Consider the following 17,092-nt stretch of genomic DNA (forward strand, 5'->3'; position numbering starts at 1 on the left):
GGGTTTGAACCCGAGAACCACCCCCTTACCTACATCCTTGGTCTGGTTTCTCTTGGTCTTAAAGCTCTTCTGATTTCTGTTGTAGAGTAGCCATTAGCCTGCAGAGTCCAGTCTAGATTATTGATTTCATCAGGGAGGAGGTGAGGTTCACAAATTTGTTTTGCATGATCTGTCAAAGTTTTGATTATACCCCCTTTTTGTTGTAGGTAGTGGTTGGAATTTTTACGTAGATACCAGTCTGTGTGTGTAGGTTTTCTGTATACTGCGTAGCCCAATTGATGAATGGGTTTGCGAAAGACCAAGACATCTAAGAAAGGCAGTTTTCCTTCTTTTTCAGTTTCCATGGTAAATTGGATGTTTGGGTGGATGGTGTTAAGATGATCCACTATATCAGTGATGGCGAACCTTTTAGAGACCGGGTGCCAGGGCGGAGCAAGGTAAAACTGCGTCCAGGGCACATGTGCGCCCTGCATCCCTGCCATGTCCCTGTCTGCCCCTGCCCTGCCCTGGAACACCCCAAACACCCCCGTCATACCCCTGGAACGCCCTCGCCACACCCCCGCAGGGGCATGCACCCAGTATGTTGCGGCCCCCTCTCCCCCTTGACACTGTGCCACTGCCAAGTGCCCACATTGGGGTGATGGCATGCGTGCCCACAAAGAGGGCTCTGAGTGCCACCTCTGGCACCTGTGGCACTATATGTTTCAGTTCATTTACTTGGCAAACTGGGCACATTTACAATATTGTTGCATCTTACAAGCAGGTTACTTTGTGCTAGTTGTATGCCACTATGTGGATGCCTAAATTTAAACATTTTGATATATATCCTGCCATACACACACCCTCACACATATATATTCAGACTATACCCTTTAAAGAATTCACCATAAAATTAAAACAGATAAATTGTCCACCAGAAGGAGATACGAAAAAGAAAGCATTTTCAAAATACTTAGCATAATGCTTCCTTTCTCTAAATATGGGGCTGATATTCAAATTACAGCCGAGACACCCAAGTAGTAATTCCTTTCACTCTCATTCTGAACATTGATTTTTTTATGCTTTAAAATCATTGCCTTACTGTGTAAAGATCACTGTAATTTCTAATTATTGTGAATGGGTCTTTCTATTGTTTTACATAGGCAAACCAGGGCCTTTAAGAGAACAATGATAATATTTTTTTATTTTTAAAAGTTTATTAAATTCAAAATTTCCATTTTACAAAATGATAATATGCACATAAAGGCAAAAAAATCAGATATCATTCATGACAATTTTTTTTAAATTCCCGATTGGGAATATCCTATTTTAGTAACAATTTTAATTTTACTAGTTTGACTTCACGTTCCTAGTTTTAATGATAGACACAAAATAAAACAGTACTATTAACAGAAGGACTCTCAATTAATTAAAACTTAAATAATTAAACCTGCCCACTAACCGTGGGATTTGTACACATAGATATGACTCTCTATTGGAAGATATTGAATTTGATATAGAAAAACATTTCTAATGGTCTCCATGATTCTTCTTTCTTCTCTGGTATCTCGGTCTACAATGATAATGACAGTAAGTCTAAACCCATACATGTAAATATCTTTTCCCACTAGTCACATAAGTGTGGAGTTTCTCCAGATTTCCATTTTCTAGCTGTAATTATTCTTGCTGCAGATGTGCGATGTTGTTATTAATCTGCTATATGGATGTAATTTCTTATCTTCATAAAATCCTAACAAGTAAATTTCTGGCGAAAAATTAAATTCAACCCCCAAGTTTTCTTTAATGTAAGATGCCTGAAGCTAATGTTATTTATTAATAGATTTTATAATGGATTTTAATTTATATTATATTTTTGTATAAGTGGAGTTCTATGTATTCACATGTACTCTGATTTTAAACTATTGGCTGGCCAAAAGGCCGTAATAATAAATATCAGTGAAGATTTCTTTAATCTAGCTATGTATCACCTTTCAGAATTTTTTTTAAAAAATTTGCAGGACCACCAAGCATGAAAAAAGGATCCAACTTTTTTTTCTGCACTTCCAGAAGAGAGTGCAGAATTTTGATCTATTTATGATCCATCTTGGACAATATGTATGGTATAATGTACCACCTGGGGATCATTTTGTATATATTTTCCTTCACTTCAGTATTTGTTAAATGAGTATATGCCCTTTTCCAAATAATTTCCCATTTGTCCGTATTTATATTTCTGCCAATGTTCTTTGCCCTTCTAACATACTTGGTAATATTTTTGTTGGTGGTAGATGCTTCCTCCATGGGAGCTAACTGCTAAGAGGTGGCCTCTCGACAACTAGCTCTCTCATTCAAAAACCCATTCGTGCTTGAAGAAAGCAACAATTGTTTGAGAAGCGGCAGTAGAAGTATATGACTGAGGAGAAACAGCCGTGCTGAACTTGGAACAAGTACTGCTGAGAGAATGGCGAAGCATCTTCAAAGTCAACCTGTTTCTTAGCAGGCTTGCAGACTTGTGGTCCACTGCCTCCACCCTTCAATACCTGAGAATAAAGCAAATATTAAAAACACTATCCATCTCCAGAACTGTGTCTCAAAGAGAAAGGAAGCCCCAGAAGCGCAGCAGTCCTTGGCACTTCTCATCACTGGGGGATGAGGAAGAAGCATGTCGATAGCATTCTTATTCAGTGACAACTAATCTATATATATAAAAATCTAACAGTGTGTTTGTCCCTGATGGTCTCCCTCAGAAGCTGCTGGACGGATTGCCCCCACATTTTCACAGGACGTCCTTCCTGTTGCGGGCAGGTAATCAGACCTTCAAATCACCGAAAGTCCATACCCGAGCCAGGTAAAACGTCTTTTTCCTGGTGCACCAGGCCATGAAGCTGGCTGTGTTTAACTGTCACCCTTAGAATGTTCGTGCAGCTTGTCTGTGGCCTGAGGGCTTGGTATGAGGGCTTAGAATGTTCGTGCAGACGGGCAGAGATGAGCAGTGAAAACAGTAAATAGGTAATACTGCTAGGTAATACGAGTGGAAGTGAAACACATACACACTTTGCCGTGTGAGACATCAGGTGGGGTCCCCACCCCTCACACGCTGGTAACTTTCACTCTCTGTGCCTCTTCACCCACTGCTACCACACAATACACATCCAGCTCATCCTCACACACCTCTACTCTGTCTGGCCTCCCCTCACATCCACAGACCACCACTTACCCACTTCCTCACCCATATTCGCCACAGCTCTCTTTTACTAAAAGCAAGCTGAAGTTCACCTTCAGTGGGCGTGAACCAAAACTGCTGGCTCCTCTTCTTTTGCACGTGGCCCTTTATGAACCCAGGGAGCTGGCCTCGATCTGAGTCACTCACCACCCTGCCTCTGCTGCCTGATTGGGATAGCCTCCTTGCCCCAGTTCTGCCTTACCCAAGCTAGGACTGTGCGTGTCAACCAGCCTCATGGACAGCGGGATTCATAATTTCGGATGGACAGTTCTGTACTGTGGAATGGGAAGGGTTACCTTTTACTTAAAAAACCAAGACAGCACCATATAATGATGTGCATTGAAAAGGGAAAGAGGGATTCCATTTGACCACCCCAAAAGGCTATGTTGGGGATCATTGGACCCATAATGGACATCTGCGTGGGTGTAATGCGACTGTGATAAGGAAGTGACAATTTCTGTAAACAGCAACGCGTGGCTGGGCCCACTAGTATGGATATAAAAATATTCATGAAACATGTAACTGAGAGAAACTGTGTTCTCAGGTGCACATACCAATGTCAAATTATTATCTGTAGAATTGTCTGGAACAGACAATTTTATTTTAAACTATTGTGCCCATGTAAACACCTCAAAATCCTTACATCCCAGTTCAGCAGTTTCCATTATTTAGACAGGCTGTGCTAATGGCAACTGCAATGCGCAGTAACCATAGCAACAAGTCACCATAATGATAAATTAACTAGTTAGGCCAGTGGTGGCGAACCTTTGGCACTCCAGATGTTATGGACTACAATTCCCATCAGCCCCTCCCAGCATGGCCAATTGGCCATGCTGGGAGGGGCTGATGGGAATTGTAGTCCATAACATCTGGAGTGCCAAAGGTTCGCCACCATGGAGTTAGGCATACTGAAGAAAAGCAAGAAGTGTTAATGCACTCATCAACATCTTTGTTGTCTAAGGGAAAAAAATTCTTAAAGTAGGCATGACTTCTGAATGAACAGAGGTCCCTTACTCATGGTCAGGTGATAGGCAAATCTAGCTCAGCACCAGCTGTTTTCACAAGGAACAGGTCTCCAATGACCCAGGCAAAGGTCTTGCCCATCTTTTTTGCCCAAGATGCTTTTAACTTTTGATACTGGAGACTGAGCCTAGGACTTTTTGCTGGTACAGCATATCTGCCACTTCTGAACAGTGGCTCTTCGAATTGATCAGCAACATCTCACATAATCATTCATTGATCGTATTGTAAGATGAATTTGTTGCAAAAAACTAAAGTAGAGATAATCACTGATACATAAAGTAAATGATTTTAATTATAAAACGAACTAGTACTGTGACAAAATTAATGTTGCGGAGCATTTTTGAAGTGGATCTTTCTGCCCACCCCATATACAAACGATGGCCCCATAGCAACTATACTTGCTTTTCTGCCATGATGCTTAGCCTTCTGTTCATGATCTTCACAAACAGACTGTAGTCAACGTTTATGAGCGTGTTGGGTCACCAGTTCTGCAATAAGCACAGGTCTCCCTTCACCTGGAAGAACAACACCAACGTCCCCTCATAAAAACTGTCTCACGATCTTTCTGTGTTCCACATGACACTGAGTAGCCCCATCAGGAGCAGCACCAGGCAGTCCTGTAGTTGTATGTAGATAGTGCAGGGAGACTGTCTGGCCCCAGGATTGCTCAGCATCCTCCTTGTTTCTGTTGCTTGTTCCTTCTTCCTGTGGTGGTCACCCATGGTTCTTCTCTACATTTCCACCTGCAGCACTGCATGTTCCGCCCATAGGTTCAGGACCACTGCACCTCTCACTGTTGTCCATGGGCATACCACACTTGAGGGTAGGGGGGCTAAATTACCCTGGGCGCACCAACGGGCAGGGGGTTTGTGCAAAATGGCCCCCTCCCTTGCACCGACCTGGTTTGGAAGAACTGGGTTGGAGCGGGGGAGGCACCTAAAGACAGAGCCAGCCTACTGCCAGAAGCTGGCCTGCTGCCACGGCACCCTATCCTTCCCTCCCCAAGCCACGGCACCCTATCCTCCCACCACACTGAAGGCTGGCTTCTGCCCTCCCAGGGCCTGGGGAGGGCAGGAGGTGGGGGAGCGGCTCGGACAGGCGCCGTGGCAACAGGATGGTCCAGGAGCCGGCCGGCCTGCTGCTGTGATGCCTGTCTGAGCTGCTCCCACCTCTGAGACTTGCCCCCGAGCATGGTGGGGGTGCAGGGGCACCCGGAGCAGGTGTTGTCCCCAGGCAACATTTCCCCCCAATACATCTCTGCTGTCATCATCATCCTAGGGTCTGTCCAGATTCACAGGGTCTGTCTGAGCTTAGCGATTAGCCTGTGGTCAGACTGCGGTGTCTCCAGATAAATTCATGAATCTCACAATTCCCACCAGCCCCTGTCAGCATGGCCAGTTGGGGCTGATGGGAACTGTAGTTCATGAACATCTGGAGAGCCGCAGGTTGCAGACCCCTGGTTTCGATCCACAGGATAAAGTTGGTCTCTGTGGCCTCTCCTCTCCCTTCATTCCACTTGTGGCTCCTGATCAGGTCTTCACTGATTTGGAAAAACTCCACCCCTGTAACAAACTGCCAGGTAATCAACCTCGTTCGGCATGTCCAATTTCCTGTTCACCAGACCAAACTCTCCCCTAAGGAACCCATTCGGCTCCCCCTCTTCTTCAGTCAACAGTTTCACATTGTTCCTGTTCATCTCCATTGGTGAGGATCACACTCTTTGGTGAGAAGGGGCCTGTGGCCCCTCCATTGGCTTCCACTCGTTCAACTCCTGCATTCGAATGAAGAAATCTCTGGTGATCAGCAACTTCCTCTTCCCATGTGCCCTCTCAATGCTGGGGCCCATCACCACCTCTGTCCTGTCTGCTTGCTCCATCAACATTTACCACAGCTAGTGCTATCCTGCACACTCCCTGGGCACAGCTAAGTTGCACAGGTTGAACCATTTGGGTTGTTATTATCCCTAGACCAGTGGTGGCGAACCTTTGGCACTCCAGATGTTATGGACTACACTTCCCATCAGCCCCTGCCAGCATGGCCTTGTTTCAGGGAGGAATTTTTTATATCATTTTAGGATGGATTAGGGACTATATCAGTTTCATTGCCAGCATGGCCAATTGGCCATGCTGGTAGGGGCTGATGGGAAGTGTAGTCCATAACATCTGGAGTGCCAAAGGTTTGCCACCACAGCCCTAGACATTCTTTCCTGTCTCTTCTTCCCCTTCTCTTGTTTTCCTGCCTTTGTTGTGGACATTTAGATCTAAGAACAGCAGGGAGTCCTCTGTGGCCCAAATGATCCACATGATGTGGAAGCCCTCTCTGTTGTGTACCGGGACTGCTATCCCATCCATGGGTTCTGCCCGTGTTGCTGCATTGGTCTGGTGGTGGTACTGTTGGGGGCTGTTGCACTGATGTTGCTGTCGGTGGTGTTGGTGCTCTGGTTTCACCTGATAGGACCTGAAAAATGGCCCCCACTGCGTCCACTGCTCTTGGGTTGCACACTGTTATTGTTCCATGTGGAAATCAACCCCCTGCAAGACCACAACATCTGTTTTCAATTCTTCCAAGTGGTACAGGATGTCTTCCCTCATGTCCCTCCTCCACAAGCCTCCTTTGCATTGTCACATGCCCACAATCAGATGGGTCCCTGCCTCCTCCACTTAATGGGTGTGGCCCCCTTGGGCTTGGCAATCTCTGCCTTTCCCTGCTCCTCCTCCTTTTTCAGTAGTTAGGAAGGTTCTCTGTTGCTGCTGTTGCTTTTCTGCCTGCACTGCTGGTATCAACACTGCTTCAAGCATGACTCACTTGAAGAGTCCTGCCTCACTTTTTGCCACCTCCATCACGTGGTTGTCTTTGCTGGGGTTCCACTGGTGTTCTGTGTCCCCCTACTGTGCTGCCTGTTGAGATGCGTCTGGCATTACCACATTGCCCTGCAGCATTGCTGTGGCTAGTGGAGTCCCTGCCAATGGTACCGTTGTCAGAATTGCTCATGTCAAGCCAGAGTCTCCCTTGTCACCCACCCAATAACTGCCCTGCTTACGGTGGTGTGACCACCTCTCCTCCTTCCCCTTCTTCCTGTCCTCCACAGAGTTCCTCCACCCTCATCTAGAACTAATGTAACCATAGGTCCTGGTGCTCCCACTGTCCACAGCCACTGCTCAGATTCCTTGGGAACTCCAGTCATCCTCTGTTGTCTCCAGAAAAAGTGGACTTCTTCCTCCTCTTCCCCATCCTTCTTGTAGTCTCTGTCACTAATCAGGATGGTTTCTGCTGCCAACTGAATGGCCTGGTTTATCTTATGGACCAGTGCTTCTTACCAACCTCCGCTTCCTGTACTCACCCCCTCATCTTGGGTCTATTCTGCTGGAGTTTCCTCTTGTCTCCTTTTGTTGCTCTTTTTATGATCACACTTTGTTGATCCCCTGACTACTTCAGGAGACTGGTGCCTCTGGTGCTGCTACTTCTGTTGACGTCATTGCTGGTGCCATCACCTTCCATTACCAGTATCCTCCTCCCCTTCCTCTGCCTAGTCACCTCATTCAGTCTTCTTCTCCTCTCCCTCACCTTTTCCATTCTTCATCTGTCACTTCTCCTTCTTACTTTGCTGCCCCACCATCTGCCAACCCTTGTTGCCTTCCTGTTCGCTATTTCTGGTCTACTGGTCCCGGTCCACTGTATTAGAATTACAAATACAATGCTTTCTTTTACTAATCAAACCAACATTCTTATCGATAGTCATTGTTGCAGAAAGATCTCCAAAAGATAGTCATTCATGGTCTGAATAAAATACAATATCCTAGGTTCAAAATGGTGCTTGTCCTTCTAGGAATAGATTTCTGGATCACAGTATGTTAATGGAAAGTACACTAGTTGCTTCTTTTAAAATCAGGTCACGCATTAGCAACCTCAAAAAAAGTTGCAATAGCCACAGTGGCCACCTGTTGAACAGCAATTAATGTATTTGGTATCAGCATTTCAAGAGAAAAAGGCTGATGGTATCAGGTTGATGCAGGTTATAGCTTTGATCCACCTGCATACAGCTTCATCACAATAATTTAGCTGTTCTGTTTAGCTGTCAAATCAAACTCACAGCCCTTCCAAAATACAATCTTTTAGAGAATTAAATGCTTCTGAGGAAACTCTTAGAAATATATTTTGAAAGACAATGAAATAACCAAAGTGATAAGCAAAACTATTAACCTTCCTTCAGTTAGGATATAGTATCTACTTTAAGGATGCTGTTTTGAATTTCTTTGAATGGAAAACATCCTACAGTAATATGAATTCGTATTTATCCTTTCTGTCAACTGACAATCAAGTTCACAATCAAGTACAAGAATGGTGAGCAAATATTTTTTGAAGATTTTGATTTTTAATTCTGTATTGCTTCTTTTGTATTGATCTGAGTTTTAACGTTCAAAGGCAATTTCACACATGCTGCTTAAAGAGAGGGGTTTTTTGGCGGGGCGTGTGTTTTGAGTGTTGCTATTTGTGCGCATTGTGAAAGACAGCTCTATTCTCACTTGAATAAAGTGTTTAAATCTGCTGATAACCATGCTGGAAGATGGATTTATAGTCACATTTCTACACTGCTCCTATTTTTGTGTCACTTATGAATGGATATGCTGTCTGTCACATTGCATCTTGTGAACCAAACTTACAAAATATCTTTCATTTTCTTTCATTACAAATATCTTTCATTACAAAATATCTTTCATTTATTATTTCTATAATAATACTTAGTGTTTACACTTTCCATACATTGTTGTTATCCTAATAGCCTTGTAAGGTAGGCCAGTAATCTTATAACTACTTGACAAGCTGAAAGAGATTGGCTTGCCTGAGATGAATGAGCATGTGCATTTGTGGCAGATATTAGATTTTAGCTGGCAGTCTCTCATATCACAGCTTATCCTCTGAGGCATAATACACCACATCTTTTAAAATAATCTAACTTTTTTTAATTTTCTGAATTTTACTTCCTGTTGCACCAATATGAAACTAATTATGAGACAGTGTCAAATATGTCAGAAGATTGAGTCTTACAAATAGAAATAGTTTCATTATATGTTTTAGAAAGGCACTTATAAACTTGAGATTTGCTGCTGAGAAAGCACATAATAGTTTTTGACGAATGGTCTCTGACACACTGCCAGTTCAGTAGCATCCTACCAACAATTCAGTTTATCAATTCAGTTCCACAAGGGTTTCCCGTGGGGTCAATTCTCTGAAAGCCCCAAGATTCATCTGTCTTGAGTCAAACTCTCAGGTTGGAGGATGCAATGAAGACACACTCAGAAGAATAAGTTCCTGTATACAGTCACAAGAACACTAGCCAGTTTCCAGGGAAACAACAGAAAGACAAGTATTAGTGCTGTTCAAGCTTGGCTAGTTTTATCCAGTTCCCGATTTCCCGAGTTCTTCTTTGTGTTTCGAGATGCAACAAGTTGTTTTAAAGATCACTTCTTAAATTCTTACAAATGAACATTATTCTCTACTAGTGAATTTATTTTAAAGTCTTGAATTCAACATCAGCATTGTTCCACATGCACAAAGTAATAGAAGAGAACTGGCAGAATGTAGTGCTTAGACTATAATGCAGGAGATCCAAATTCAAATCTCCACACTGCCATCAAAGCTTTCTAGGTGACTGTGCACCTGTCACTTTGTCTCGGCCCAACCTACTTCACTGTTGCTATGCGAGTAAAATAAAGGCCAGGACAATGATGAAGTCAGCTATTTGGGGTCTCCACAGGGGAGAAAAGCAGGTAATTATCTAACAGCCCAAATCAGATGCAAGGCAGCTGGACACAGCGCCACTGCCACACTGCCTCCAAAGGGCTTCCAAGTAGCATGGGGAGGCAGCTGAAAAAAATCCTTTGGCCACCTGAGGGGGGCCTGGCCACTGGCGCCTCTGTCCTCTCCACTGGAGGGGTGTCCTTTGCACCAGCAAAAGAGGCAAATGCGTCAGTCCAATCACCACCACGCATCAGGACTGGGCTACCCATAAATAAAGGCTCTAGAAAAATTCATGACAAATAATTATATGTAAGAAGGGTTACAATGCAGCTATACAGACCACATTTGTATGCCTTTCATGTGCTTTTAACATTTTACAATGATCTTACATTTTACAGTGATTTTTTAATTAGTGATCACCTTCCGCTCATCTTCTCCTTCAATGAGGTCTCAACAGTTCCACCTCCAATCTATTAGGTAATTAACACAACTCCTATAATAAGGTGGTCAACGCAAATATGTAATAAAACTAGGGAAGCGCCGCCCAGAGCCCTTGGGGATGGGGCGGTATAAAAATCTAAAGAATAAATAAATAAATAAATAACACCAACTGTACATCCCTACGTTTTTCTGTAGTTACAGCAGACAATTAACTAAATCATGTGGAAGTAAAAAAAAACAAAGTTACTATCTCCTCTCTTGTTTCTCTTAGTCCTTGAAATATTGAATAAAGATATAAGACGAGATGAGAGGATTAAAAGAGCGAGGATCAAAAATGAGACATTAAAACCCTTTCCAGATAATTTGATATTAATTTTAGAAGACCCATTAACATAGAATTATTAATGGCAAAATTGAAAGAATTAGGTACAGTAACTGGGTTTAAGATTAATATACATAAAACAAGGATGTTAAAAATGTGAAAATACAAGGAGAGATTTGATGAATAAAAATAGTTTTAAAGTTGAAAAGAAGGTAAAATTCACATTAAGTTCTAGTCTTAAGGAAAATTTCTATAAAATGATGTATCTTTGGTACATGTCACCAGAGAAATTGGCTGAAATATTTAAAGGTATTTCAAATGTATGCTGGAAATGTGAAACAAAGGGAAGGGACATTCATTTTCACTCACTAATCCAGAAGATTTTAAAGATGATTGTATAATTGAAGCCAGAGACTTCTCTTTTTAGGTATGGACAAACAGCTAGAAAAGAGTCATGGAACTTTGTTTTTATATATGACTACAGCATCAAGATTATTATATCCTCAAAAAATGAAAGGTTCAACATTACCTACAATAGGAAAATGGCAAAAAAATGATGAAATATGCAGAGATGGCTACATTTCTTTGATCAGAGAAAAGACAATATCTTCATTTTTTTACTGACTGGAAACCCTTTATAGACTTTTTGCATGAAACAAAAAATGAATTGATGATTTGTGGATTTTACGATTTAAAAAAATAATTAGATAATAGAAAAAAGCGTTTTTATTTTTGTAACAGAGTAAATACTAAGCTTGTTATTTTACTTACATCTGTCACAGAGAAAATCAGAAGCTTCTTCTTTATATATATACTTTTAATTTACCTTTTATTTTCTTCCTTTCCAGGCTTTATCTTTTTAGTTCTCGTCAATGTTTATATAGTGTCTTGGAGTCGAGACAGTTTGGGTAGGTACCATAGAGAAGCACCAGAAATCGCCCCCCCCCCCCCCCGCCTACTTTCCATTGCCCTGATACAATTTTTTAAAAAAAATCAAGGTAAAGGAACATGTTTCCACAAGTAATCTGAACAGACCATGAAAGCCAGCTGCTGGGCAAAGGGAATCACTGGGGCATCTGGCTTTCATCTTCCCTGTACTCTGAGGCTGCAATCCTAAACTTAGCCTATCATGCATAAATCCAGATGAATATCAATGGAAGCTGCTTATGTAGGCTAGGAACAGCACTCTCCGTCACACTCTTTGCATCGTGTGTGGTCTCTTTCCTCATTATGTAGAGCTGGAAGGTGCCTACCTCTGAAGAGCCAATGCACCCTCTGTCAACTGCACTCTCTCAAGTATACCCGTCTTCCTTGTTATACAGGACAGGACAACAAGATGTGGTCTGGCCACATTCCTTTCTCTGACAGATCCCTTTATTTTGAGGTTGGGCAGAAGACACAAGGAGGCCTCTTAGCAGGTGTGCTGGGCCTTCAGCTGTGCACAAAGTTTTCCAGACCACAGCAAAGAGCTCTAACCCCTCCAACAGAACATAAAACTCTGCTCTTAGTTTGTAAGTCAAATGGTATGTGTGGATATTTTTATGTACCTCCCAAAGGTCTTAAGTCTTGAATTCATCCCAGGGGGGCAAAAAAACCAGAAAAACAAAACCAGAAGCATCCAGTTATTAGCATATCAAGTTACAATCTGCCCCCACTTATTCAGATTATTAAAATGAAGAAGATCAAGCGGCACGTATTAGCATGCTACTGTTAGTGTAACAGCACATAATACAAATATTTTTAAAGAAGCCATGTCAGGATTCAAGAATTTTGAGATGGAAGAGAAATATGCCCAGAAAGCAGACCAAAAAAAATAATGCCCATGACACAAAGGCTGATACAAGCTTTTTGCAGCTGGTAACGGAGAAGGTGTAAACAATTGTGAACAGTATTCTGGGTGCATGTGCAGCTGTAACAACTGGGATAGTTTTCATTTGTTTTTGTCTCCCCTAGTGTATTTTTTCAGAGGAAATAGAGGAAGTGAGATGATGAGACAGCATAAAATACTCTCTTTCCCCTGTGATAAAAAAACCCAGTTAACTAGCAATAGCAGATAACCAGCAACAAATAGTGTTCAAGAACCATGCACGTCTATATAGAATAGTACATAACTTTCTCCAATATAATTCACCAATCATCCACTAAAAATGGTAACAGAATGGCAGCATGAGTTGCACTAATTTCATCTTTTCCAACAGGATACCTCCCTCTGCAAGACCAAACCAACCGGTAGAAACAATCAAGGAGCCAAAGGCTTTCTCTTCAACTGTAACTCCAATTAACTTTAACACCAACCCTGTGTGCCTTGTTATCCAACAAAGTAAACCTCGACCTTCTTGTTTAGCCATGAATTAGAAAGCACGTGAGGGAAGCGGGAGCGGTGGGGAGCACCATTTCAAAAGAAAACGCGAGCAAAACAAACTTTCATTCCCGGTTACGTCTACTTTTAGGAAAGGCGATGGGGTGGGGTGTATTATTCCGAAGCGCCCTTCAGCTGGTGACACTGAGGAAACCAGTGGAAGTCAGTTGTCCAACGCCGTCGACTGTCCTTCCACTCCCAGGCTCTATTGACGCTTTGCTGGAAGACCTGGAACCCTGATGAATTCTTTCGGAAGCAAGAAAAGCATTCTGCACCTGCCCAGAAACACACTCTCCCACTTTCTCAGCGCCACAGTCACGGAGGAGCCCGCAGGCTCTCTGCCTCCCCTTCCAGCTTACCTGGTGCAGCGTCTCCGGAGGCAACTGCGAGGCCCGGAAGAGCTCGGCCACTTTGCTCCCCCCCGCGGCTGGGGCCGCTCCTGTCCCTGCCTCGGGCACCGTTTGGCAGCTGCCACCACAGCAGAGCGCGAAGAGCTCCGCGTAGAACTGCTGCTCGCTCCCGGCCAAGAAAAGACCGGCGGTGGCGGCAGCGGCAGCCGCCGGCTCCATTGGCAGGGATGAAGTGGGAAAGCGCCCAAACTCCTCGGCCAGACCGCCGCAAAGTGGACGGCGCAGTGCCCGGGGCTCCTCCCCGGTGCGCAACGGCTCGGGCTCTGCAGCGCTGCTCCTGCAGCAGGGAGAAAGGCAGCCGCCGCCGCCGCCGCTGCTGTTGCTGCAGCCTCCCGACTTCCCCCCCTCTCTCTGCGGCAGCCGGGAAAGCCGTTCCCCAGGGCACGCGCCCCAGCGGCGCTCCCTCCCCACAGCACACGGGCCTCCGTGGGAGGGCTGGCCTCTTAGACTGGGGTGGGCTGGAGAAGGGAAGGGCCGCGGCAGACCACCGCCTTCGGCGGTTGCCTTCCGACCCAGGTGGAAAAATCCCGTTCGCGCGTGCTTGTTCTTCAGGCCTCGTCGAAGGCCGGGGGAAGGAGTGCCTCTGAACAGCTGCAGAGTATCTTTGCTTCACCATTCTCGTTCAACAATACCCATGTTTTGCTTCCACGACAGCCTCTAGGGTGGGCCATGAACACCCTCTAAAACTTTCCCAGACGGCGCTCTGGAAGAGAGGCGCTCTTGAGAGCATCCCGACTTCCCCGCTTCAGCCACCTTTCCTCCCGGAGGTGCTCCGAAGCCTCAGGAGTAGGGAGGAAGGGCCCGAGCCAAAGAAGTCTTGTCCCGCCAGCCTCTTAGAATGATGCCATAGGCTCGAGTCGGCCTGTCAACTTTTGGGAAGCCAAATCTGGCAAAGGAAAGATTCAACCCACGGGTAGAACCAGTGCAGCGTTCCCAAGAACCAGTTGTGGTGGTCTTAGTGATTCTGGGGCCCAGGGCAGAAGCCCAAGGTGGGGCCAAAAATCACTGCCAATCCACAGGGTGGAGAAAGGATGGTCTTTATCCCATGTGAGGCGAGCAGGATTTAAGTCCCGGACAGAGAACTCACAAGTGGTTGAGCTAGCTGCCTGACCCCTGGATGGAGTGGATATGAGTGGCTGGTGCTGTGCATAGGTGCTACAAGCCCCAAAAGTGTGAGTGGGGGTGGTAGGAGCCTGTTCTTTCCCCCCCTCTGCTCTTTTGGGGTGGGGGTAGGTCTGTGGGTGGTCAGGGGCCCCTCCAGCATGGGGACAGCTGCCTATTTGCCCCTGGAACTCTTCTCCTACCCCCTCCATTATATATATCAAAAGCTGCTACCTAACTTGGCAACAAGACAGATGAGAGAAATACCAGTGGCTAGCCAGCTGGCAGTCCTCCTACCCAGGTGCACTTTGATCAGCTGCAATTTGATCAGCTGTGCATACTCAAAGGATCTTTCGGAAATGATGTAAAATTTTATATAGTCAAGCTGCCTTTTGTAGGTGTTGGATGCATGCAGGCACACACTTTATTAGAAGAAGAAGCTCCCAGAAAAGGAAGGTGGCCTAGCAGATATCTTTGGGTTGCTGCCAGTGGGTGTAGACACTGTCGAACTAGATGACAGTTATATATGTTTTTAATTAATTAATTAATTAATTAATTAGTGCAACTGGTGTTTTGTGATTGGGCATAAAAGTATTCATAAGCTTGTTGTACCTTCGGGAAATCTGTATGCTGCCTCTGCAGCCCTACTATATGTGCCCTATACCTAAAACAATAAAACAATGAATCAAGTCAATAAAACAAGTCAAGCCAGTAGAATATGTGAAAACATACTAATTAAAACAAGCCAAGCCAATTTAAAAACAAGACCATAAAATGAAATAAAACAAGCCAAAAATGATATTAGTAAAACAGGCTAACTGGAAAAAAAATCCATAGCCTGCATACCAAAAAAATGTTTTGGCCTGGTGCCCAAAAGAAAGTAAGGCAGGTATCAGGCAGGCATCACAAGGAAGGGTATTCCCAAAGAGTGGTGTAATTGCTGAAGAAGGCCAAACTCTGGGTGCCACCCACCTCACCTGTGCAGGGGTCACAGAGAGCAGGGACTGAAAAGAGGATCATAATGGGGGGGGGGATGGACAGTGGAAGGAGGTAGTCCTTCATCTGTAGGTACACATGTAATTTAGGCAAAAACTACCAGAGCATACTGCTTTTATACAGAGGCTTTAAAAGATCAGCAAAACAGTACCAGGACTGGGGGTGGAAAAGATACACTCTTCATCACTATATTATGCAAAATATAGATTGAAGGTGAGCATATTTGTGTTTGGTGAAAACTACACACATACACACCCATCAGTGAAATACATCTTTGTTAAGACCAATCAATATGTACGAAGTAGCTAATGTGAATAATGCAAGTTCACATTAGAATATTCTGCACGGAACAAAAAAGTATGGGGAGACAAGAACGCTTCAAAGAAAGCCCCCGTTGATCAAGTTGGTGGCAGTCAAAATGGGGGACAGGAGATACTCTAGATGAGGTAGTGCTGTGTGGAAAGAAGGTTCCCAGATGCACCAAATGCTTCTGGAATAGAAAAGGAGAAAAAGGAACTGCAACAAATCCCCCAAACACACCCTCCCCGTGAAATCAGGTTTTTTTTCATTATGTGGCACCTTGTCTTTTTGGAAAATGTGATGTTTTAAGACAGAAGCGTAGAGTAATGCATGTGAAGAGACTTCTAGTTGTACTTTTCTGAAGTGCCTTCAGGTATTCTCCACATTCAGTTGTTTCTCCATTTTTAATTTTTTGTACTTGTTTTGTTAAAGCAGCACTCGTTGCATAATTAATTCTATTACGCTTGTTGGTTGTTCATCTTGTATCTAAATATAGATGAAAATGCATGTTGATCTTATTTATAAAGGGAAGTACATAAAAATGGTCATGGTACTTATAGACATACTTATCAGTTATTTGAAAAACTGTCTTCTGATCACCTGAAAAAAATTGAAAACAACATTTGAAAACACCCCCCCCCCTCACATCATGAAGCATGCTTTATAATAGTAGCCAGAGCAGAACAACTAATTACATAAATGGGACAGAATGATGAATAGTGGGAATTTCTCCTTCAGTCAGAAGCAGTTTTGTTTAAATATATCCATACATCATTAGTTAATCTTTAACCTGTTCATCATTAAATTAGGACCAGAAATCTTTAACAAGAAAGTTAAAGAGACTAATTTCATCATGCCATTAGTCCAAGAAGTAGTCATTTTCTCAAGGCCCCATGATAAACATGGGGATGGGAATTTAATTTCTCTCAGAATTATTTCTATCTGTTAGAGTTTTATCCTACCTTTCCTTCATGAGACCCATGTCAGCATAGATGATTCCCCAAAAGGCAGCATAAAAATATTTCAAATACATGATAAATGTCAATTAAGCTCAAGGTGTCCAGTGACTGATGAGGGTGACTATCCATCATGGCAAGATTTCTTGTAGGGACATATTTCCTCAACACCCACTTTCATTCTCCATTCTCTGTGAGGCAAATGATGCTACTTCTAGCCTGACTTTTTAACTTGCTTCTTTG

The 17,092-nt window shown here is 43.7% G+C and overlaps 1 protein-coding gene across 1 annotated transcript; it reads right to left on the reverse strand.

Moving 5' to 3' along the window:
• Positions 1 to 1,230: 1,230 nt before the first annotated feature.
• LOC125431329 lies at positions 1,231 to 16,875 on the reverse strand. The gene is made up of 4 exons (XM_048494093.1): positions 16,856 to 16,875; positions 15,210 to 15,261; positions 13,446 to 14,087; positions 1,231 to 2,519 (listed from the first exon to the last, which is right to left on the reverse strand). Exons 1-4 carry the CDS (start codon positions 16,873 to 16,875, stop codon positions 2,328 to 2,330), a joined length of 906 nt encoding a protein of 301 aa, XP_048350050.1. The 3' UTR covers positions 1,231 to 2,327.
• Between the last annotated feature and the right edge of the window lie 217 nt (positions 16,876 to 17,092).

Source organism: Sphaerodactylus townsendi, linkage group LG04 (genome assembly GCF_021028975.2).
Source record: "Sphaerodactylus townsendi isolate TG3544 linkage group LG04, MPM_Stown_v2.3, whole genome shotgun sequence".
NCBI lineage: Eukaryota > Metazoa > Chordata > Lepidosauria > Squamata > Sphaerodactylidae > Sphaerodactylus > Sphaerodactylus townsendi.